This window comes from Silurus aristotelis (genome assembly GCF_946808225.1).
Source record: "Silurus aristotelis genome assembly, chromosome: 6".
Classification (NCBI taxonomy): Eukaryota; Metazoa; Chordata; class Actinopteri; order Siluriformes; family Siluridae; genus Silurus; species Silurus aristotelis.
In genome coordinates, this window is record NC_139579.1 from 29,305,313 (window position 1) to 29,330,652 (window position 25,340).

The following is a 25,340-nucleotide window of genomic DNA, read 5'->3' on the forward strand; positions in this document are numbered from 1 at the left end:
ACACGATACACACAAATGCAGAGACATAACTGACACACACACACACACACACACACACGATACACACAAATGCAGAGACATAACTGACACACACACACACACAAATGCAGAGACATAACTGACACACACACACACACACACACGATACACACAAATGCAGAGACATAACTGACACACACACGATATACACAAATGCAGACATAACTGACAGACACACACACACACACACAAGATATACACAAATGCAGAGACATAACTGACACACACACACAGACAAGATATACACAAATGCAGACACATAACTGACACACACACACACACACACACGATACACACAAATGCAGAGACATAACTGACACACACACAAGATATACACAAATGCAGAGACATAACTGACACACACACACACGATATACACAAATGCAGACATAACTGACACACACACACGATATACACAAATGCAGACATAACTGACACACACACACACACACACACACACACACAAGATATACACAAATACAAAGAGAGACATAACGGGGACACACACACACACACACCTTCCGAGAAGACAAAAACCAAAACAAGTTTTTACTTTCCTTTATTGAAGAACCGTTTGGTACAGTAATCTGAACAACTAGTGCATCATGGGTAATATATATGTGAAGATTGAATTGGAAGGGTTTCAATTATTTGTTGATGTAACAACCCAAGGTTTCGTTTTTAAATCTTTGACAGTAACATACACATCCAGAGAAAGAGATTTTATTGACCTTATGTATTGTAGATATGACCTACTGCATTGTACGGGTACTTTCTCTTCCTGACCGTCTCATTTGTGCGCATTCTCGAAAAGATTAAAGATGAAAAGGGAGGCACTAAGCGATGAATTGAAACACAAGCCGAGTTCCAGACTTCTAGAATGTACAGGTTGAAAAGTATCACACACACGCATATCGATGTGATCTAAAGATTTTCTATTGAAATGCATGTTCAGGGAAGAAGAGTGGAGTGCTTTATTTTGGGGGCGTTTTCACAGACGTGCGTCTGGATGGAGGTGCGTGTTTGGCGTGGGACCTAGTCACACGCTCAGGAAGGAGATGGCGGTGTCTCTCTCCTCCACCAGCTCGGCTGCGGTGGCATCCATCTTGGCGCGGGAGAAGTCGTTGATGGCCAAACCGTCAACGATCTTCCAGGATTTATCCTGCGGGAGGAAGGAGAAAGAGGACGACATTACAGGGTCTGTTAATGTACTATTATGATGACAACACATTATTTTCACTCACCTTGATTTCGACCGGGAATGAATAGATGAGGTCATCAGGAACGCCATAGGGGTTTCCGGTGGAGTACACACCCATGGAGACAAACCGGCCCTACACAAGTATTAAATAAATAACCAAATGTTCAGGTTAATCTGGTAAAGTCCTTTAATCACTTGTGCTAACATTAAACATTTATTTATGATAATATATTGGCATAAACATTTCCTCATCTCTTCCTCCGTTTTTTTTTTTAATTAACCACAAAGATCCTACAGACTCCGATTTCACAACTTGGTGTAATGTAAATCAAATAAATCGTAATTAGTCCTAGTAGCAATAGTAATAAGAATAAACATAAGCAACAAACTTATTGGCACTAAACTTACACATTCCAACCTCAAATGTTCTCTCTGTAAAGCTGCTAGGGGACAATGTCCATTGCTATATAATGTTGTGTAAGCGCTGTTCAAATAAAGCTGAATTTTTACTGAATTGAACAGCAGTAGTTGACTAATAGAAGTAGATTTATCAGTAGTCTCAGCAGTAAATCCTGTAGTGGCAATAAAATAAAAACTATTAATATATGTACTAGCAAATCTAGTAGCATTTATCTACGTGGTACTAACAGATGAAGCAGTAGTTATAGTAGTAGTATTATATATAATATCTATAGACAGACAGACAGACAGACAGACAGGAGAATACTAGCAGCAGAAGCAATGTTAGGAAGTTTTTCTCTCTAGCTCGAAGGACCATATAAGGTTTCTCACTATCTGGTATACGCTGATCAGGGGATTGTACTCGCCCCAGCGCGTCGGTAAAAACACGATACAGGATTCAGAACACTCTACTTTACTGGGTATAGAATTGATTGTATATGAGGTGATTCTTGCTGTCTTCTGCTAGCTGCTGTTCAGTGGGTTGCGTGATGCAGAATGCATTCTGAAAGGCCACTGCTGAATGGTCAGTGGTGAGTGACAGGCATTTTTAATAGAGCGGATCTCTCTTTCCCAGCTGCCACCAAAATGAGGGGAATTAGGCGAGTTGAACCGAAATTCGATCTTCCGTTTTTTTTTTAAGAAAAAAAAAAAAAGCTAAACAACTGTTTTGGCTGACCTTCCCTCTTGAAGTTTAATTTTTCTTGTAAATGTCGTCATGAGTAAATCTGCAACCAATTCAATTTCGTCTCCTCGATCATTTATTGTGGAATGAAAAAACAGCTATTAAATGCACATGAATATATTAGCTTGTGCAGTTTGCTACAGAGGTGACTTGCGAACTCTGACTGTGGTGCGCCTTCACCATTTGATCAAATGCAACATGATTGGACGCCTTTCAAGCAACAGCTTTCATCTACATGGCGTTTATGCTTAAAAAGCCCGCAGGTGCTGACTGAAGGCCTTATGTAATGTGACAGCTGAAATCTGATTGGAAAGAAACTCCAGTGTCAACAGACATTAAATTACATTTTTAAGTGCCATAACGCCATGAAATTAGATTCTGAAGGCCCTGATGGCTCACCACTGGTAGAATATAGTATACCTGTATATATAAATGTCTCCATGGTAACGATGTTATCTCGGTTAAGGTTTCATTTCTATATAAAATATGGCTCATTAATCTGTCAATTCTGAGAGACAGTGAAACAACAGACCTCAGAAGTGCCAGTCCAGATGTCCCTCATGTGATCACAGATGGCCTTCGCAGCAGACATAGCGCTGGAGAGCTTGCGTGCCTTAATGACTGCTGCCCCACGCTGCTGCACTGCCTGAGAGAAGAGGAGGAAAGAAAGAAAGAAAGAAAGAAAAAAAAAAAAAAAAAAAAAAAAGCATATATATATATATATATATATATAAATAAATAAAAAAAGATGATATTTCGTGGCTGATCAATAACAAATCATAATAATAAAACAGGCCAGTCCTTTTTACCTCTACTGCTTTTCATCGATATTAATAAAGCACTCTAGAAAAACAGAGGCCTTGCAACAAAACCAAAAATAAAAAGTTAAGAATAATCATACTTTCATTTTTTGTTCACGTTTTGTTCCTTCCAAAATAGCTTGAATATAATTTTTGCTTTTGTGCATTGGAAGTTTCGGATGCCCTGACGCACAACAAACATTCATTCTTTCCGTATAGAGTCATAGAACAAGTTTCGTTAAAGAATTTAACCATTATACTTCAGGAGGCAATTCAATACTGTAATGCTCATAACATTTCCCTCAGAGCTGAGTGGATTATAAAGTAGGCTGTAACCTATACTTTAAACAAATGCACTAATCTCCTTAGAAAATAAGACTCCAGAAAAACAAAAAGTACTCCTTTGGCATTTGTACGTAAGAAAGAAAAACAAAAACTTTCCACAGCTTCTCATTCAACACAGTTGTAAGATATCACACATACAAATGTAATGAAAATTCTATGATAAAGTACACATTAGGGGTCAACCCAATAAAGTTGATTGCTGGAACTATTGGCAAAAATTCAAACCGGTTTTCCAGGTTGCTGAGAAGATCACTCATTATACAGTACGAGAGCGGCCACTAGAGGCAAATCACTGACACTACATGCTGTTTATTGAAGCGTTTCTTTTATTATATTCATGTGTCTTGTTACTTTTTTCAGTTTGAATGCATGTCATGTTTCCTCAGTATTTATTAACACAACTAACATTCATTTATCTCATTAAAATTCTTTTCATGATTCCGTACTAGAGCTGCACTATTTGGGGAAAAAACGTCCTGCTACGATTTTTGTGGTCAATTTTGCGATATGCGATATAATAAATGGCATCATGAGTCCACTTGATTGGTTATCAAGGAAATTGCAAACATTTGTAATAATGCTGAAATGTGAATTTTGTAAAACTAAAGGTTTTCGAAATTTGTAAAAAATTATTATAAAAACGTTCATTAAATGTAAACAGTTACATTTCCAAAAGGCTAGAAACGGCCCTGTTTACGCAGGATGTAACAGAAACCGGAGAGGGAGGGAGAGACTGTTCTCAGAAAGTGTGTCCACACATGCAAATGTTTATTTCAATAAATCACAACGTTTGCCGTTATATAAGCTGACCGAGATTGCGATACGATTCATAGTGCAGCGCTATAAGAGAGGCGAGAAAAAAAAGAGAGCGAGATCTGCAGCGGTCTCTGCGTTATTAAAAGTTGTGAAGAAACTTACAGAGATGAAGTCTCCTTTCAGCCAGTTGTCGTCCTTTATGGCATCGAATGCAGCCACTTCTTTGCCCCCCACGTTCACTGAGCAGTGGTGGACATCAGGGTACTGGGTGGACGAGTGGTTTCCCCAGATAATTACGTTCTTCACGCTGTTGGCTGAAACGCCACAGCGCATTGCCACCTGCAGGACAACAGCAGGAAATGCAGCTCAGGATGACTGGACGGTAAGCAGATTTTATTGACTCATTTATGCTCAACCAAAAACCAATTAAAATATAAAACAAAAACAAAACAATCCATTAAAAACAAAATACATTACACACTCTATGGACAAAAGTACTGGGACACCTGACGTCTCCAAGCCCCATGTGGTTCTACCCCAAACTATTACCACAAAATGGAGGCGCACAATTGTTTAGGACGTCTTTAAACGCGATAGCATTCAATTTTTCCTTTACTTGAAAACCCCACCCTGTTCCAGCATGGCAATGCCTCGGTGCACCAAGCCAGCTCCATTAAGATATACACAAACCTATGTAAAAAAAATAAATAATTGTGTATATGCATATTGACTAAATGTTGAAGTAAAAGTTCTTCTCAGATGATCCAAACTCTACTTGCAACAAGCAGGTGAAAGCTTTAATCTAGAATCAGCTTGTGTGCATGTGTAATCTCATTACACCGTTAAATAAAAACGCATCATCTGGATTTGCAGATCGGGTTTAGCCCAGACTGACTTTAATCACAGCAGTGAGATATTCATAGCGAATGCTGATCTGCAGTCTACAATAACAAAGTATCATTATTTCTATCAATTTAACTGTGTGATTGATATTGGAAGCCGGTATTCCTAAATAAAATGATGAGTAGCAAATACTTGTGATCATTACTTTGTGGAAAAACTGTTGACATTTAGGTCAGGTGGGCTACAAATGTGTCACGGAGGCGTGTCCGGAGAGAGTCACATAGAATACAGATTAACATGGCAGAGGTAGATCTGTGTCTTCCTGCAGACACAACAGGAAAAGAACAACTGGTTTTATGTATCATTTTTTTTTTTTGCACTACAAAGGCATGCTTGTGAAAGGGCCGTGCGTTAGTCAGAAAGCGCTTAAATAAAATTATGTTTTGTGTCTGTCTGAACCAAAGAAATAAAAGCGAACCATCTGTATCGTTAACTAGGAGTTATGGAGATGCACATCTATAGTGTGTTCTGACCTGAGAACTGGCACGGTTATGATCCAGGCGAGTCAGGCAGGAGAAGTTCTCTTTGGGGATAGAGGGAGCTGATTTAGCCGCAATCAGGCAGTTGGTGTTGGCCGGGTTTCCCACAACCAGAACCTATAAGAGGGCGAGAGAATTAAATTCAGCTTACATTACTAGTATTAATATCAAGGTGTGTTTATAATATATATAATGTATAATTATATTAAAATCATGTGGTTGTATAATATTACACTTTTTTGGTTCATCTAACAGGTGTGCCCTTTTCATTTTCTGCTTCACCTCGCACAACCTTGAGCTCATAATAATGGGAAAAATTTCACGACGTATCTCTCAGATCACGAAAACGAACCAAACAAAATGATTGTGTTCAAAAAAACCACTTTGCTTCTGGGCAAAAAGGAAAAAAAAATATTGTGTCAAGCCCAAAATCATTAGTCAGGAAATTAGCAAGAATCAAAGAAATAAAGCAACTTATTATGGGATAGATTTTCCCCTTTAATTTCTTTCAATGATTAAAACCCTGTGTACAGCTCCTTACAAAAAGTAGAGTCAATATTGTTCCATTTAATGTTCACAATTTTAATGTTGAGAATTACATTTTTTTTTTTTTTTACGTAATCCGAACAGGTACAAAGACTATAGAATTGAATTTCCCTGTTTCTAGACGACCCCCCCCCCCCCCCAAAAAAAAAAAAAAAAAAAAAAAAAAACCACTTTACATCAGCAGAAAGATAAGAAAGTGCTGGCACTTAGTTATCTCAGTCATACAGCTAAGCAATTGAGGGTGAAGGGCCTTCCTCAAGGGCCTTCCTCAAGGGCCCTGCAGCGGCAGATTAGCGAAATCTTGATTATTTTCTGACCAATGATGTGTTAACATAAAAAGCTTCATATTTCGATTTTTTTTCTTTCTAAATATCCAGGAGAGGGCATACAGTAGTGCCGTGTTGCTGACATGCCCAACGACATAAGGAACGTTTTTTTACGCTGGAGAGCCTGTGTGTTGAAATATAAATAAAAAAAAAGTCATACACTAAAATCCACCGGTTCATTTTCAGCTCGTATCTGCCCACTAACTGGCCTTTGTTGATCTCAGGATCACATTTGCGATGATATAAAAGTGGTTGAATGGTGGAAAATACGAGCATCTTTTTAAATCCTACATGCCATTAACCTCCTGGTGTACCATTACTTACTAACCAGACTTTTCCACCAGCACTCATTATTTCCAGTTGCTGCAATTCAAAAAGGGTTAAATAATTCAAAAGATTTATTAGACTTTACACGTGCGAGAGCGGAAATCTGTATCGTCACCTTGACCGTTTTCTTGGCGTACTTGTCCAACGCTGCGCCCTGAGACTTGAAGATGGCCACGTTGGCCTTGAGCAGGTCTTTCCTCTCCATTCCCTCCTTCCTGGGCATGGAGCCTACCAGAATGGCAGCATCCAGGTCCTTAAACGCCACTTCCACTTTATCTGTAGGGATGACCTCTGCACGACACACAAATCACACAGTGTGTACAGATATGAAAAAGTTGAACGCAGTGAGGGTGTGTGTGTGTGTGTGTGTGTGTGTGTGTGTGTTTGCAGTTTACCCTTCAGAAGTGGAAGAGCGCAATCCTGCAGCTCCATGACCACACCGTCCAGGACGGGCAGCATGGGAGGGATATCAAGCAGAATCAGGCTGATCGGCTGACACACACACACACACACAGACACACAGACACACACGGAAAATGATGAATCCATACGGACCAAAATTCTAGTGCGTGACCAGCAGTGTGTCCTTTTATTTTTGCATCACGCATAACTAAAACGCATATATTATGCATAAACATAAATATTCATAACTAAACAAAATAGCGTGCAAATCATATTACTATAATATACGAAAGTCCTAGGAGGCCTTTCGGTAGAACAGATTTTTCTTTAGTTTTCTCGTGTACATGACCTCTGCCCCAGGATCCAGCATGCTGCCTCCAAAATGTGCTTTTATGCCGAACGCTCAGAAAAATTAAGTCGTGATCGCAACGAAGCAACTAGTCATCTCGCAACATCTAAATCACGAGAAAACAAGAAAAGAAAATATCATAAGGCATCCTAGGACTTCTGTAATTACACGTGATTTTATTACTGATTTAGTTTTTTTTAAATAATTTATTTCTTTTATTGATTCTTAATGTGGGCATTTGACGACAGTGGTCATTTTGAAAATAAACTCAGACCTGCAGACTGCAAAAATTAATAATAATAAAAAAAAAAAATAATGATACCAAATGATCCATGGCCCAGTACTTGTCTATAGCCTGGTGGTTTGGGAAGCCCTAGAGTAACCTACCACTTGCTATCTTCTTAAAAATATTTCAGGTATTCCAGTCATAATAAATCTATTTCCCTACTAATCATTACTATACTTTATACCGGTTTTTATTCTGAGATAAACAAGATACAAGTTCTCATTTATTTTGTCATTTTCTCATTTATGATGATGTTAAAGACCAGCACTGGTCTACCAGTTTTGTAACACGCCAACAGATGGCAGCACGAGGCTGCACGCGCAATCACAAGGAGCGCCGACCTTCATAAGTCAGTGTGCTATAAGACATCACCCTGGGTACCTCTTGCTATTCTGACCACGTCTGCGATTTTATCATGAACAGCTCTCCTCACACACGTTTTTCTAACTCCCGGGAAAAGGAGTTCAAAGGTCGCCGTTTTTGATAACAACTTTCTTGTGAACTTTTAAAAACCACCTCGTAGAACAGCACCATGGAACGCACTCCATCGTAACAGCAGATTCCCCCCTCGTGCTATTTGGGACGCAGCCACAACATTCAAAACCTGACACTTTTCCTGGAAACCGTGTTGTGCAAACTCAAGCCCGCATATTCACCTGATCTTTTCCAAACACGTCTCCCTTGGCGATGCCGTACAGCAGGGAGTAGGCGATCTGCCCGGCCGCGCCGGTCACCAGAACTCGGATAGGATCAGACTGCAAGGTGGAAAAAGAAAAAAAACAGACGGGTGAATATACAATAAGATTTCTTAAAGGGTGTGTGTGTCTGTGTCGCCATGCAATGAACCAGCGTCCCATCCTGGGTGTATTTACACGTCACTCCCAGTGGAAACCAGTCCTACTTGAAAATAGATTACAAAAACACAAAAAGGATGCAGAATCACTCATTCATTCATTCAAGCTGAGCTGAAGAAGGGCACAGGGATGATCAGGTTAAAAATAGAACAAGGTCATGGGACCTGAATAGTAACAGTGGAGGAGAAAGAAACACCTTTCATTCATTGCTGCTTCATGTTTTTTCCATGACAATAGTCCTTCAACATCCAGATAACATTATTGGCATAAAGATTACATGAATAAATAAATAAAAATATATAGTTACAGTGTGAACAGAAATAGGTTTTGTATCAGGTTTAAATTAGATTCATCAGTTTTACTTCTCAACCTTACACCTTGTATGCTATCTAACTCCATAACTAGCTGAGCCCCGTCCCAAACGCCATCTATCCGAAAGTGTAGTACACTAAACAAAATGGAATCGCAGTTACATTTACACCCTAGGTAGGCCGCCTATATAGGGAGCATGTCTGCATTTGGAATTCGACCATCATGCCATAGCAAGCCGTACAAACGACTCGAATTTTAAAGCGTTATTTTAAATTTAAAACCAACAACATTAAAAACACGTTAATGAACGCGTTATTAAATATCCAAAAGTCTAAATAAAGCATGCAAATGTTTTACAAACGCACCATTCTGTAGAGAGCTCGTTCCACAATCTGCGACTCTGCCACTTCTTTCGAGGGTCACCTCTATTTCTTGTACCGGGCTCGGTCACGAGGCGGGGGTGAGGACGTAGTTCAGCAAAGCATTATGGGCGTTGGAGTTTAATAAGTGCGTTTTAAAATGTAGACTATATTGGAGTAAAAACTACATTTCCCATTCCTTTATAGCGACGCATTTTTTAATTCGATTAGACGGCGTTTTAAAAAAAAATGGATTATTTAAAAGGTGATGCGAATTAGTAAGTCATGAAACCAGTGCCTGTTTTTTTTTATTTTATTTATTTATTAATAAAAAAAATACATATTTTTATATATTTTTTGTTCCTACGTTTCAAGTCACGTGACTATACCCTACACATGAGTGTAAAGTTCTATATTATAGCCAGAGAATAAATTCAACCCATAAAATCCCTCAATATATAAATAAAAAAATTTGTTTTTTTGGACAAAAAATGGTTGAAAGCAGCTGATTTGGGCGCCACGGAATCAGATGAGATGAGCGACCCGGAAACCGTGTTGCATTACGGTTCCATTACCGTAACACTGCGACTACAGGCACATGCGCACCGGAAAGTTTGGCTCGGTTGCCTGGAGGCGCTGAAAATCATGAGATGTGAGATTTCTCTCTCCGTGTTTTGTATTATGTCTCGAAAGTGCACCATTAATGCATTGCTAGGTCTATGATTTCATTCTACAGATGTTAAATCATCATCAATAATAAAAACAATACTAATTGTAATGCAGGGGAATGGTTATTTCTTCCAAACCAGAACATCTGACTCCATCATCAAACAAGAGAGTGCAGGACTGAAGGTGAGTTCTCTCGTGTTCGGTCTAATTTTGAGGACGTTTTTGTCTCATGCTCCTATTGGATTAGATTTTCTATGGTAAATCTATGATGAATCTTACAACTTTTTCATTGGAGAACAAACTATTGGGTCAGTCAATTTACCGTGACGCAAATAGTATCGCGATATTACTTTCGCGATTCATGTTGTCTCGAAAGTCTCGCGATATTTCGGTTGCACATGGAAAAGAAACTGGAATGCAGTATGACATGATGACTTTAATGATCTTCCTGTTTTACTTTAACTTTTAACATCGGTGCAATAATGACATTATTGAGGAAGTGAATAGTTTTTAAAGGCAGTAATGCACCCAGGTAGGTATGGTCATGGACAATTTATGGCATTTGGCAGCACCCCCTTATTCAGAGTGACTTACATTTGGATACTGACTTTGATGCAAATACATTATGTTTTCACACTGTCATGTTTTGAGGATGTTGAAGTATAGAGAAGGTCAGAAGGAGTTGCATTGTGTGTTTGTGGATTTAGAGAAAGCGTACGACAGAGTGCCGAGAGAGGAATTGTGGTATTGTGCTGTAGGAACGACAGACTGGTTCAAGGTGGAGGTTGGACTGCATCAAGGATCGGCTCTGAGCCCTTTTCTGTTTGCAGTGGTGGACAGGTTGATAGACGAGGTCAGACAGGAGTCTCCGTGGACTATGATGTTTGCGGATGATATTGTGATTTGTGGTGAGAGTAGGGAGCAGGTTAAGAAGAGCCTGGAGAGGTGGAGATACGTGCTGGAGAGAAGAGGAATGAAAGTCAGTAGAAGTAAGACAGAGTACATGTGTGTGAATGAGAGGGAGGGCAGTGGAGTGGTGCGGTTGCAGGAAGAAGAGGTGGAGAAGGTGGAGGAGTTCAGGTACAACAGTGCAAAGTATTGGAGAGTGTGTTAGAGAAGTGAAGAAAAGAGTGCAGGCAGGGTGGAGTGGGTGGAGAAGAGTGATAGCAGGAGTGATTTGTGATAGAAGAGTATCTGTGAGAGTGAAAGGGAAAGTTTATAGGACTGTGGTGAGACCTGAGATGTTGTATGGTTTAGATACAGTGGCATTGAGTAAAAGACAGGAGGTGGAACTGGAGGTAGCAGAGCTGAAGATGTTGAGGTTTTCGTTGGGAGTGACGACGATGGACAGGATCAGAAATGAGTTTATTAGAGGACGGCGCATGTAGGATGTTTTGGAGACAAGGTGAGGGAGGCGAGATTAAGATAGTTTGGAGATGTGCAGAGGAGGGACATGGGGTATATCAGTAGAAGAATGCTGAGGATGGAGCCACTAAGAAGGAAGAAAAGAGGAAGAGCAAGGAGGAGGTTTATGGATGTGGTGAGGGAAGACATGCAGGTAGTTGGGGTAAAAGAGACAAATGTAGAGGACAGGGGGGTATGGAGACAGATGATTCGCTGTTGCGACCCCTAATGGGAGAACCTGAAAGAAGAAGAAGAAGACATCATCTTCATCATCTTCAAAATAGTCCCCTCCCTAATACAGTGCTCCCAGCGTTCCTGCCACTTCTGGAATATGTCCTGAAAGTCTTTCTGCATTCCAGGCCTCTTCACCTCACCTACATCTGCACAATTACTAAGAGCTGTATGGTTGAATGAGCGCAAATCTCCACAAAATCCAGTACAACATCTTCCCAGAATAGTGGCATTAGGCATAAACTTGAATTTGAAATGTATATGTGTAAACAATTTATTTCTGTTGAGCTGCTTCGAGATGATTCTGAAACGTTGTTGAAAATCTTGTACATTTAGATTTAGATGACTGATTTCTGATTTATTGTAGGATAAAATAAACGAGTTGGTCTTGTGAATCCCTGATATGAACCAAGATGAACACTCGTGCAAAGTATGGTAGAGAATGGTGATCGAGAGATGTTTTGAGATGTTTTGAAGCTTGTAATATAAATTGAGAGCTGAAGCAGGAGTACCGTAATTTCCGGACTATTAAGCCCCAAATATAAGCCGCAACCACTGAATTTGACAAAGATTTTTATTTTGAACATAAATACGTCTACACTAAAACTAATGAACTTTACACAGGCTTTAACGAAAGACAGTGTCTGTTACACGACTTGTATCTAAACAGTAGCCTACCAAGAAAGTCATTGTTCACTGTCTTCCTCCTTCCTTTCACAACTATTTCTCTCGAGAGTTTTTCTTTTGGCATCGTCGTGCGTTTAAAAATCACCATCGGTGAAGCTTTTCTCCCGATGCCGTGCAGCTCAGAACACAGGTGAAGTGTGTTTTTTCATGCCCGGTTGTTTTCAGCGTGACGAATGATTCGCATTTCCTGTTGACAGTCCGAGTGAGCGGCAGGTCAAACGTCAGAGGAACATCATCCATATTTATGATGTGGTGCGGCCCGATTCAGTGGGAGCGCATCTGATTTAATATAAAGAGTTTTATTGGTTCACCTGAACCCTTTCAGCAATTTCATCGGTCTAATGTTATGAGGCTCAGGTTTTTGGCTTGAAGTTTGTGAAACCGGGAAAAACCCAAGAAAAATACATATATTAGCCGCTTCGTTATTTAAGCCGCGGGGTTCAAAACGTGGGAAAAAAGTAGCGGCTTATAGTCCGGAAAATACGGTAATCATTTACATAGTAGAGACCTGAAGTGCTTTGGATCTGTTTGTTTGCAATTTCACATAATGACCTCAATGGCCTCAATCTGCAACAATCTCAATGGCAACAATCCTGAAACATATTTCTGAGATAAATAGAGCCACCTAAGGACCTGACTAAGTCCCCGTGAGTCTCCATGGAAAGCTCTGGAGTTGGAAAACACTCCGTATCCATACAGAATTCCAGGATAGACCCAGAGAGAGAGAGTGTGTGTGTCTGCAGGTGTTAGCTGATCTGTGTGCTGCATTTTGTATGAGGTCATTACAGGCTCATTACAAGCAGAGGCACAAAGGAGCATTAGGTAGGGTTACACACCAGGAATCATCTCCATGTCCTCACTTATGGAGAGAGATAAAGAGACCATATACAACAAGCCTCATATACAAAGCTGGGACTTTTTTACAGTAAAGTTTCATGTTGTGCCAATGCACCAAAATACATTTTTCTCTGTAATCACGTTTGGGGGCTGCCAACTATAATGTTTATTTTTGCCTTGTGTGTGTTGGTTGTTGAATCTTGTTTACTGTATATTGTAGGTGTTGTCTGCTATGGGTCTAAACAATTGATTCAGTGTTTTGGAGGATTTTGATTCTGAATCTATGTAAACTCAAGGTCACCCTATATGCAAGGGTTACTGTCTGGAATAGTGTTCTTTCATCTCTGTAGACATTGTTGGCATTGAATTCTACTTTCTTTGTTTGCTTTAAGCTGATGGAAAGGTTAAAAAAAAATAGGACTTTGAAAAAAAAAATAGGGCATCGTCAGCATCATGATCAGGACAATTTATTGGACAAGTGCCATGTTGCTGCTATGAGTTTCATGTTCTGCACAATTTAATTTGAAGTAAGAAAAAGAAGAGGAAATATGTTAACAAACAGCATGTGGTGTCAGTAAGTCACCTCTAGAGGCCGCTCTCGTACCGTATAATGACAGCGGCCCTTCTCAGCCACTCTAGCGCAGAGGCAACCCGGAAAAACTATCAAGCTAGATTTTTGCCAATAGTTCCAGCAACTCTTGGTGCCGATGAATTGGTCGACCAAAGCCAATTCACTACTGAGTGTTTGGTTGGGGTGTAGAAATATCGAAACACGTGAGTGTTGCGATATTTTGTTTGCTGATACTGTATCAATTCTCAAAAATGCAATATCAATACACACATATATATATTTATATATTGCCAAAAGTACTCGCTCGCCTGCCTTCACATGCAGATGAACTTGAGTAACATCTGATTCTTAATTCATAAGCTTTAATATGATGTTGGCCCTTTTGCAGCTTGAACAGCTTTAATTCTTCCACAAGGGTTTGGAGTGTGTTAAGGGAATTTTTGACCATTCTTTCAGAAGTACATTTGTGAGGTCAGACTGATGTTGGACGAGAAGACCTGGATAACAGTCTCCGCTCTAATTCCTCACAAAGGTGTTCTATCAGGTTGAGGTCAGAACTCTGTGCAGCCCATTCAAGTTCTTCCTCACCAAACTCACTCATCCATGGCTTTATGGATCTTGCTTTGTGCATTGGTGCGCAGTCATGTTGGAACAGGAACGGGCCGTCCCCAAACTGCTCCCACAAAGTTGGGAGCATGAAATTATCTAAAATGTCTTGGTACGCTGAAGCACTAAGAGTTCCCTTCACTGGAACTAAGGGCCCGAACACAATTCCTGAAAAACTACCGTACGTCATAATCCCCCTCCACCAAACTTTACACTTGGCACAATGCAGTCAGACGAGTACCGTTCTCCTGGCAACCACCAAACCCAGACTCGTCCATCGGATTGCCAGACAGTGAAGTGTAAATCGTCACTCCAGAGAACACGTCTCCACTGCTCTAGAGTCCAGTGGCTGCGTGTTTTACACCACTGCATCCGGTGCTTTGTATTGCACTTGGTAAAGCATGTAAGGCATGGATGCAGCTTCTCGACCATGGAAACATATTCCATGAAGCTCTCTACGCACTGTTCTTCAGCTAATCTCAAGGCCACATGAAGTTTGGAGGTCTGTAGCTGTTGACTCTGCAGAAAGTTGGCGATCTTGTGCTCTATGTGTCTCAGCATCATTTCTTTAGACCTGCCTAAATGTTTGCACAGTACCACACACACACACACACACACACACACACACACACACACACACACACACACACACACACACACACAGACTCAACCCTGTTGCTCAAAGCAATAATCCATACTGCAATACCTTCACTCTGATCCTCAACCACTGTTCAACTAATCCCTCCATTTTTCAAGGTACAAGGAAAGCACCAAGAATCTTCTCTGTTCTGGCAACTGGGTGGTGAAACAAACTCCCACTTGAGGTCCAAACAGCTAAGCTACTTCCATCTAAAGGCCTCTTTCAGAACCACCTAAATTAGTATGTCTTTAATAACAACTTGCTTTTCTAACTAGAGTAGAGAAGTATTTCTCTTAGGTTAATTTCCCTTCCGTATAGAGTTACATTGTGTGTATTTTTTAATTTCTTGATATAGTTCTCTCACTAGAGCAAGTCCAGGCAGGTCCTCTCTATCTTAATGCTTCTTCCAAACCTACCCATGATCAAGCAATCAAGAAAAAACAGAACTTGTGTGAGTTTTATGTCTGTTGGCTTTTCACTCGATTCCTATACATCCATTTAATTCATGCTTTAAAAAAAAAAATTAAATGGAACATCATGAAATGTTAAAAAAAGAAATAGTTTTCTTGCAAATAAATATTTAAACGTATTGCTAGTGCAGTGACAAATGATTATCCAGCAGATGGCAGTGCTGTTCTCTGATAAAGAACAGAGAATGTTTAACCTGTAGATTTCTACCACAATCCAGATTTAGATAAATATAAATACACTGTATGGACAAAAGTTTTTGAACACCTGATCTTCTCAATTTGTGGTATTGGACGTCTTTGGTTGAAATGGAATGAATGTTCCCTTCACTTGAACTAGGAGACCCAAACTTGAACCTGTTCCAGCATGACAATTCCCCTGTGCACAAAGCCAGAACTGGTTTACATGAGATGGAGTGGAAGATCTTCAGCTATAGAGCCTTGACCTCATCCCTATTGAACACCTTTGGGATGAATGTGAAGGACAGACTCTTAATAGCTGCTTTAATGTAAGCAATAACATGGATTAACACGTCTTTTTTTTGAGTGTTTTGGAGCCTAAGTATTAAGGGTTAAAAATGGACGTTTATTTAACGCTTTATACATCAATTCATATCCGTGAATATAATTTCTGGTGCAGGAAACTCTGTCAGGAACATGACAAAATGCATTTTATTAGCTTACAAAGAAGCCTCTAAGGAAATGAATACTTGTTTTGGGGTGATTACACGTCCTACACCACCTTGTCATGTTCTATTCTTTACAAGTACCATATAATGCTGCATGAGCAAATTCCAACTTTTAATATAAAGTTTTTCATTGAATTTTCAGTTCTAAGATATAGTGCAAACATCATTTTAGTTGAGCGAAATATACCTGTGTTCTGGACGTGACGATGATGGAATGAAGCGTTAGGCTTTATAATTGGAGCCCTGATACATACAAAAGGCAGCGCTGTGATGACAGAGTGGGTGTATTCATTTCTCATATATCTTTCCATCTTTTTATTTTTTTTATTTTTACATAATGCTAATTGTTAAAAAAAGGGTTTTTTACAATACACACTCGGTGACATGCAGTAGCCGCTTTGAACACAAGAGGGCAGTGTGTGTCAGTGGTTGATTTGACTAGATTCGTGTTCACATGCTAAAAGGATTTAGCAGACAACACTTATAAAATGATTCTGCAAATAAGTTCTGATTTGTAGGTACTACTGATGATACAGATTAAAAATAGGGGTGAAAACAATATTTCAGAAGATTGCTCCAAGTTATATAGACCGCTCAAACGATGCCGAGTCCAAGACAACTCAGGAACCGTGTGGGTAAAATACCTCAGGTTTTGCACTGATCTATAATCAGAAAGTGGGTGTAAGAATTGTAGGTCACTCGAAGAACCAGGTGGAATCTTTTCTCACAAAATAAACCCTTTACTGGAGCATGTCTTAGTAGGCAATTTTACACAACTCCATCTCTGTCAGTCCAAAAGAATTTAGTCCAACTTTAGAAGATCTTGATGGCCTGCTATAAAACTCTGACTCCAACCCTATTGGGATGAATGTGAACACTGACTGCACCCCAGGCCTCCGCACCTCACCTACATCAGTACCTGACTTTACTAACACCCTCGTGTCTTTAATGAAAACTGCTCGCAAATCTCCACAAGCACATTCCGAAAATCTAGTGGAACATCATCTCAGAAGAGTGAAGGCTATTCTAACAGTAAATGTGGATCAAAAGGTACATACAAATCAAACGGTCAGGTGTTCACAATCTTTTGTGTACGCGGTGCACGTTTTAAAATGTTTTATGTCTTCTGATTGGGAAGCTTTTGGTTTTTTTCTTAAGAGAATCTAAAATTCCTGGTTGTTTTGACCTCCAAATACCTGCATATTTCATATTGTTGCAGTGTTTAAATACGCTGAATAAGGGACATCTATGGCATTTGGAAGACTCCTGTAAATACAGGACATACACGGGGTCCAGGATCTGAATTTTACATCAATACATTTAGGCAAGGAAGTTTATTTTCTAAGGAAAAACTCTCCGAGATGAAGAAGTTGAGTAGATTCAAAAGGTAACCCATTGTTTTCTTCAATCATCTATTAAATTATTTCTAATATTATGATCATATTTTGTCTCGTGACGAGAAAAATGGAACACTGGCAAATGCCTCGTCTCGGGATGAACACGCTGTTGACACAAGGTGTTGCCAGGCTTCAGAAAGAACTGTCAATCTCAAAACAAACACACACACACACACACACACACACACACACACACACACAGAGATCAAAGCAAGTGAGCACACACACACACACACACACACACACACACACACACACACACAGGGTTTGAGCCCCGCCCCTCCAGCTGTCAATCACTTTGTGCTTGCTTTGGGAAATGGCCCATAAAATGAGTTAGGACTTCAAAGCGCTTGATCTTTGACGTCTCTTTAATTTAACTGACTTCAACGAGCAACAGTTTCCTCCACTCGACTTAATTTTCTTTCCCTCAAACAACAGACTCATCCTGAACGATATAACAATCCATGAAACCGTTTTTTTCTTGTCAAACTTTTTTCAGAATGTTTTTTTCCCCAAATATATCGACGCACTCTTTTTTTTTTCCAAATTATAAACCTGAGCCAAAAAAGCCACATTGATCAGTAGTAACAGTTTCAGTAACACAATTTTGTCAACACTATTGTTGATTTTTTTTTTTTTAATGGCATCTCTCTCTCTCTCTCTCTCTCTCTCTCAAGTCTCTGTTTCTGTCTGTCTGCCTTTTTGTTTCTGTCTCTGTCTGTATGTCTTTGTGTCTCTGTTTGTCTGTGTCTTTCTGTGTCTCTCTTTTGTGTTTCTGTCTCTCTGTCTTTTGTTTCTGTCTCTGTGTGTGCGTGTGTGTGTGTGTGTGTGTTTGTGTCTTTGCGTCTCTTTCAATCTGTATTTTTCTGTGTCTCTCTTTCTGTCTGTCTCTCTTTTGTGTTTGTCTGTCTGTGTCTCTTTATTTGTCTCTCTGTTTCTGTCCATCTGTGTCTCTGTTACTGTTTTTGTCTCTGCCTGTGTCTGTTTCAGTCTGTCTGTGTTTCTGTTTCTGTGTGTGTGTGTGTGTGTGTGTGTGTGTGTCTTTCTGTGTCTCTCTTTCTGTCTGTCTCTTTTGTGTTTCTGTCTGCCTGTGTCTCTTGTTCTGTCTGTCTGTGTCTCTTTTTCTGTTTGTGTCTCAGTTTTGTGTCTCTGTTTCTGTACGTATGTGTCTCTACCTGTGTCTCTGTTTTTGTCTGTCTGTGTCCCTGTTTCTTTTTGTGTCTCTGTTTTTGTCTTTTTGTGTCTCTGTTTCTGTCTGTCTCTCCTTTGTCTTTTTCTGTGTGTGTCTCTCTGTCTCTGTTAATTTGTGTCTTTATGTGTCTCTGTTTCAGTGTGTGTCTCTAACTGTCTGTTTCTTCCACTCTCTCTCTCTCTCTCTCTCTCTCTCTCTCTCTCTCTCTCTCTCTCTCTCTCTCTGTTTCTGTCTCTGTTTCTGCCTCTTTTTCAGTGTGTGTATGTGTATTATACATGCATGGTTGCTCATTTTGCCTGCTGGCAGGTTCCTGCTCTTTCCTCCTCTTACACTTTCTCTCATTCTAATGCCTGGGAAAGGGAGGGGGAGGTCACACCTAGGGTCAAAGGTCATGCTGTAAAATCTAACCCTCTTTCTAAATTGAAATGACGTTTGAGTCGAGTCAATAACAGTCTGTCAGGCGTTGTCATGTTCAGGACCTGGTTTGTGTTTGCGTTAATGTCGACTAATACATGTGTAATTACTGATAGGACCAGGAGCCACACTGCACAACAAACAGGGACCAGACTGCTGATGATGTTACTGATATGTTTGTTACTTAGAATATCTTTTAAAGCAGACTATAGTTTAAAGGTTTTCACACTGATGTGAAATGAAGGAAAGTTCATAAAAAGCGCAGTACAGGGTTACAATGTCATTCAATGTCTTAAATCTAGCATCAGGAAGGTGTTGTCCATTTCTCCGTAAACACCTGCCGTAAAAATATGCGCAGAACAATGTGCAAAAGAGAACCGTATACAAGAGTGTACTCGTAAATATAAACACAAAATGTGAATGCAAAATGTCGTGCAAAACAGCAGAGTTGTCCTCATGACGGCAGCTCAAACAGCCTCAAAATGTATTTTTTAAGGCTGAACTTGTTTCTTTGATATGAGCAGACGGGACAAGATCGTGACTGGCGGTGACGCCGAAATTCCCTTTGTGTTGCACTCGCACTATTACCATACTTATAAAAGGTTTTACAGAGAAAGCTCATAGCGCACCACTCCACTGCTCCATTATACCTAATGACAAGGCCTCCTAGACGCCGTAGCACTGCTTCCCGACTGTTGCCGATGCCTTAGGATCGCCAAAATTCCCCCTTTCCCTGTGCCACCCTGTATATATGTATATATACAAAACCAATCGGTTGTTTCCACAGCATGCATCTCTAATAGTCATCAATAAAGCGGATTTTTGTTTTTTTATATTTTGTCTAATTAACTTTGAGGAAAAGTAAACTAGAAGCATTTTTTTTTTTTCTTTTTTTTTTCTTTCAGATTTTCTGCAATAGAACTGCATTTGATTTGCATCCAGTTTAACAACAACTTTGTGCGAGGCTTCATCACACCAGCCTGTGGAGGTTGTAGCTCGGGTGTTAAGGCGCTAGACTTTTAATCGGGAGGTTACAAGTTCAAATCCCAGCACCACCAAGTTGCTACTGCTGAAACGTTGAGCCAGGCTTTTAACCCTGCTCGGTTAAACTGCTTGGTTGTAAGTTACTAAAAAACGGCATCTGCCAAATGCCATTAATGTAAATAGCTGTTGTTGATTGGTTTTCATTATAACATGACATAATGTGCTTTATTTCGTTCTCATCTGTATAACCTTCCACTTTTAGGCGGTGTTTCTCAGTGTTCCTGCTTTTGCTTCTTTGCTAAGATCTGTTTAAATCATAGCTAATGTCACCAGCAGGGGGTGCTGTCTGACACCTCTAACACCTGACCATAAGATTGGCATGCACTTTTTAACATCTCATTCTACATTTAGGCGCGGTTCGAAATCCCTCCAATCTTCTGGGAAGATGTTCCACTAGATTTTGGAGGAGATTTGTGAAGATTCGTTCAGTGCTAGTAAACTCAAGTTACTGATGTGGGTGAGGTGAGGAGGTCTGGGGTGCAGTCAGCGTAATCGTTTATCCCGAAGGTGTTCAGTAGGGTTGAGGTTTGAGGTCAGAGCTCTATTGCAGGAAATCTTCCACTCCAAAACCATGTAGAGCATATCTTCATGGAGCCGGCTTTGTGAGGTGTTACTGCATCCAAAGACGTCCTATACAATTGAGCACATCACTTTGTGGTAACAGTTTCCGGAAGAACCACATATGGCTGGAAAAGTCAGGTGTCCTAATACTTTTGTGTTTAGAGTGCATCATAAAAGCTCAAGGACGGCTGAAAGTAGCAGACGATGGCGTGACGAGATGGCGTGTCGAATTCTTTTGAATTATTGAACAAGGGTTTTTTTTTGTCATCGTTGAGATGATGGCGATCGCGTATCGCGTGAGTTTTACCTGAAGAGTTTGACTGAAGGCAAAGTATAATTCCTAATAGTCAAGATAAATGGGTGAATAATAAGCTGAGAGACGTGAAGGAGAGAGAGAGAGAGAGAAAGAGAGAGACAGCTGTGACGGTCACCTTGTCATTATGATTTCTCTTTTTTTTCTTCCCATCCCGGAGTGATGGATTGTCGTTGTCCTGTGACCCTCTTGTTCAGTGCCATGTCTGGACGCAAAGCCGTAAAAGAGGTCTAAGAGATCGGACGCTAGCTGCGTGTCAAAGGAGACCAAATCCCACAATAAAAACAAAAACACCGCCACATTTGACACAACCGTCTCACTTCCTAAAACCGAGTGATCGAGACCTTTAGAGTTCTCGCTGAGAGTCCGTGTGAGGATTTAACATTTCTTTTTGAAGGTAATTCTTTCACAAGGACGATTTTACTGGCCCTGTTTAGAAACTCTCCGTCTTGTTGTGCAGAGTTGTTACGTCTGAGATTTGCAGTACAATCCCACTTGTTTATAAAAGTCACATTCCTGCTGTCTGAATGACTTGACCCTCATCGTTAGCTCTTGTTTTTGCTTTTCTGCTCCATCTCTTTCTGCAAAATACCTCCTTGAAAGCTATTTAAATTTTTTTTTCTTCAGTTCCCTTCCGTTTCTTTTCTTCGGCTTTTCCGCTTCATTTTTTATGTTTATTTTTTTACCCCCTTCTTTTCAATAATGTTTGTAGATGTGCTTAACTCTCTCCCACTGATGCCCGATCTTTCTCACAAGAAAGTTTTTTCCCCTTCGTTCAGCGAGACCTTTGCTAACCTGGAGAGACTCAGCAGTGCACTTCTTTTCGAGGAGGGATTCAAAGCCGAACGCTAAACACTGTCACATGCCTCTGGGTAAATACGAGCATGTTTTCCCAACAAAATCCAGATTTTTCCTGCGTCTTGGCTGTCTCCGTTCCAGCATTAATATAGAATTAATACACTTGGGGACATGCTGTTAAAGGAAAATGATCAATGTTACCACATCAATGTTAAATATTTTTATATCAGCAGTTTCTCATTACAATTTTTATCTGTATATAATTGCATGTAATCATGTGGAGAATCCTTACAACAAGTTGATGTAGAAGCTACAACCTCTACAATCCTCTCACATCTTTAGTGCGAGTCCTCATGAATAAGCGGTCAGTACAGAAACCGTAACATTATGCCGGAGTGAAAACTTTTTGATGAATTTGCCATTATTCAGAGGTCTGTAGTAAGAAGTGGAGATCATGATTGATCATAGAGCTTTTTAAATCTTTAACGAGCTTTTAGTTTTTTACAGATGAGATTAAATGTGGAGGGAAGCACTGGTGGCCTTTGATTGATGGTGGGATATTGAGATTGTTTAGTGCGGTTCTTAGTAGCTTGCTACCAATCTCTTATAGTAATTACACATAAACGTTTATTTCTCATAGGGCTTAGGATGAATCCATATAGAATTATCGTGATAAATGACAATTCTCTTGCCGTTTTTCAGTACTGAATAGATTCCATTGATTTAACGTCTGATTTAATTTCTTTCATGCTTATTAAAAGAAAGATTGTCAAATTCAGTTTTACGGCTTATTTTAAATAATATAATGCAAACATATTCAGACAATCTATATAGATAATGGTGATTAATGAGTTTAGGGCTACAGTTGACAAAGTGGGTAAGGCTCTGGGTTACTGATCAGAAGGTCATGGGTTCAAGCCTCAGTATTCCCAAACTGCCACATTTGGGCCCTTTAACAAGGCCCTTAACCCTCGATGCTGCAGGGGCGCTGTATCATGGCTGACCCTACGCTCTGTCCCAAGCTTACTAACATCACTGGGTTATGCGGAAAAAATAATTTCACTGTGATGTACAAGTATAAAGCACCCTGACAATTGCCATGACAAGTTTTGCACTCGTGTCCCTGATAAATAGACGTCATTATGAAATAATGATAAATTCCTAGTAACAAAATTGAACTTTCTGACTGTATTACACAGTTCAAATCATGTTATTTTTATAGCGCTTTCCCATTGGACATTGTCTCAAAGCAGCTTTACAGAATGTAAGAATTACAGAACATTTTCTTATTTAAATTAGGTCTGAGACGATTCCTTGAGTAACTCGAGTAATTAGAATCCCCAAAATAATCGAGGCAAATTATTTGACTACACACGCCAATTTGTGTTTCCTTACGGACTATTATTACTGACGCACCACCCGCTAAACTCTAAAGTCGGAATTGCGAGAAAAAAAGTCAGAATTATGAAAAATAAACTCGGAATTAGGCTTTTTTTTATGTGGAGGAAAAGGGCTTCCATAGGATTCAGGCCAAATGAAACGACAAAGTTTTCAAAGTTTGGGATTACTTCAGACTAAAACATAAAGAAAACACCTTACTTTATTTTAATTTTTATTTTTTTTTTATATAAGAGAAATCTGAAATGTATTTATATTTTTTTTAATTTATGATTTGCATTTTGATGTAAAATGTCAACTAAATGCGCTAATTGAAATTAGTTTTCACAGATATTCCCGTGTGCAATTTCAACAAAAAGGAATGAAATTACTTATTCGTTTTAAGAGAGAGTTTAAGTTTTGAAGCTCTTTAATTAAGGAAAAATACATCTTATCCGATTTCTCGATTATTCTGTAGAATACTTGATTACTAAAAGAATCGAAAGCTACAGCCCTAATTTAAATGAATGTGTATTTCTCCCTGTGGTGACTGTGACAAAGGGAAACTCCCATAGATGATATGAGGAAGAATTCTTGAGAGGAACCAGACTTAAAAGGGAACCCATCCCCATTTTGGTGACACCAAGAATGTGATTTATTAATCATTAAAACAAACATTATAAAAATTTATAATGAATTGAGAGTTGTGATGGAAAGAAAAGCCTTGAGAGTCACCTCTCTCTCTCTTTTTTTTTATTTTTTATTTTTTATGAGAAAGTTGTTGTCCCATGACCCATGATTTATGATCATATGCTAAAGTCTATAAGTTAAATAATTGTAAAATGTTTTGGAAAGCAACTGTTCCTTGGTTCACTTTTCTTTGTGTTTTTCATGCGGTTTGCTCAATTCATTCATTCATTCAGATCTTTTTATTTTTTTGTCACTTTCTCTCCCCTAGTGTGTATTCCACATTGTTTGTAGTCTTTCTGAATAAGATGAGGCGTATAATAGTCCTGCAGTGTTAGCTGGCTCTGAGTGCGAGATCGGTTAAGCTTCATGTTGAGGATTTGCTAATGACCGCACGGCCGTGTGTCTGCTTTTTAACGTGGTCATGATTTAAGGAAACGTATTTCTGCTTTAAGGGCTAAGATCGTGAGATGTAATACCGCCCTTTAGAGGTAAGCACGACATGAGATAAATACGGTAATATTTCTTTTAAGATGTAACCTTAAAAAAAATGACCTTGATGCAGAGATATTCACACTGCAGAATTTTATTTCTGCATGTGTTCGGGGCAAAATTCAGTCATTGTGCTGAGGTAAGCAGGGTATCGAGGGGTAAAAAATAGGCAGAGGAGATGGAAAAAGAGACAGCAGGCTATGAGGAGAGTGATAAAGAGGGAGGAAAGGGAGAAGAAAGCAAAACGAGAGGGAAGGATAGACGGTCACACCACACTGAGAAGATAAGATGGCTGGTGGAGATGGTGTGTGTGTGTGTGTGTGTGTGTGTGTGTGTGTGTGTGTGTGTGTGTGTCAAGTTTCACCTTGACGATCAAATATCAAATTCAAGCTCTACATGGCGATACATTTGTGTAAAAATTAAAGAATGAAACTTGTGATGCGATTCAACATACAAAAATATTCAAATTGCTTTGACCACATCTGCATTGATTATTTGTATTTATGGAAACATCCATGATTTATTATATTTGGTTAATAAAAAAAAAAAAAAAAAAGGCTCAATCTTGAAGACTTTCCTGTGGAGGAAAACCTACTGACTGGTACAAACCCCAAACTGGAGACTCCTTCTGTAAACGTTAAAGCGCCATAACCACCTGCTTCACCATAGTTAACATTTGCGGTTCTTTTTTTAGATTATATAGTGCGTCTGAATGACAGCGTTTTAGTGCCACGTTAAAAAAAAAATTATAATTTAAGGAAACGAGAATAAAGTTGTAATATTTTGAAAAAAGAAGTAAAAATTATGAGAATCAATTCTAAATATTTTAACCCCAG

General features: G+C 39.4%; 2 protein-coding genes across 4 annotated transcripts in view; one reads left to right on the forward strand and one right to left on the reverse strand.

Moving 5' to 3' along the window:
• Positions 1 to 581: 581 nt before the first annotated feature.
• Positions 582 to 9,578, reverse strand: mdh1ab (malate dehydrogenase 1Ab, NAD (soluble)). The gene is made up of 9 exons (XM_083544859.1): positions 9,435 to 9,578; positions 8,560 to 8,658; positions 7,262 to 7,358; positions 6,982 to 7,157; positions 5,662 to 5,784; positions 4,448 to 4,624; positions 2,917 to 3,030; positions 1,284 to 1,373; positions 582 to 1,201 (listed from the first exon to the last, which is right to left on the reverse strand). Exons 1-9 carry the CDS (start codon positions 9,435 to 9,437, stop codon positions 1,079 to 1,081), a joined length of 1,002 nt encoding a protein of 333 aa, XP_083400985.1. The 5' UTR covers positions 9,438 to 9,578; the 3' UTR covers positions 582 to 1,078.
• A 226-nt stretch (positions 9,579 to 9,804) lies between these two features.
• wdpcp (WD repeat containing planar cell polarity effector) overlaps positions 9,805 to 25,340 on the forward strand; it is an 88,978-nt gene continuing 73,442 nt past the window's right edge. For 2 of the 3 annotated variants that reach the window (XM_083544655.1, XM_083544656.1), the window contains exons 1-2: positions 9,806 to 10,080; positions 10,212 to 10,280. The gene's annotated coding sequence lies outside the window, so the exon portion shown is untranslated. Of the gene's footprint in view, positions 10,081 to 10,211; positions 10,281 to 25,340 lie in introns of all 3 variants that reach the window. The other variant, XM_083544657.1, reaches the window with a different exon arrangement.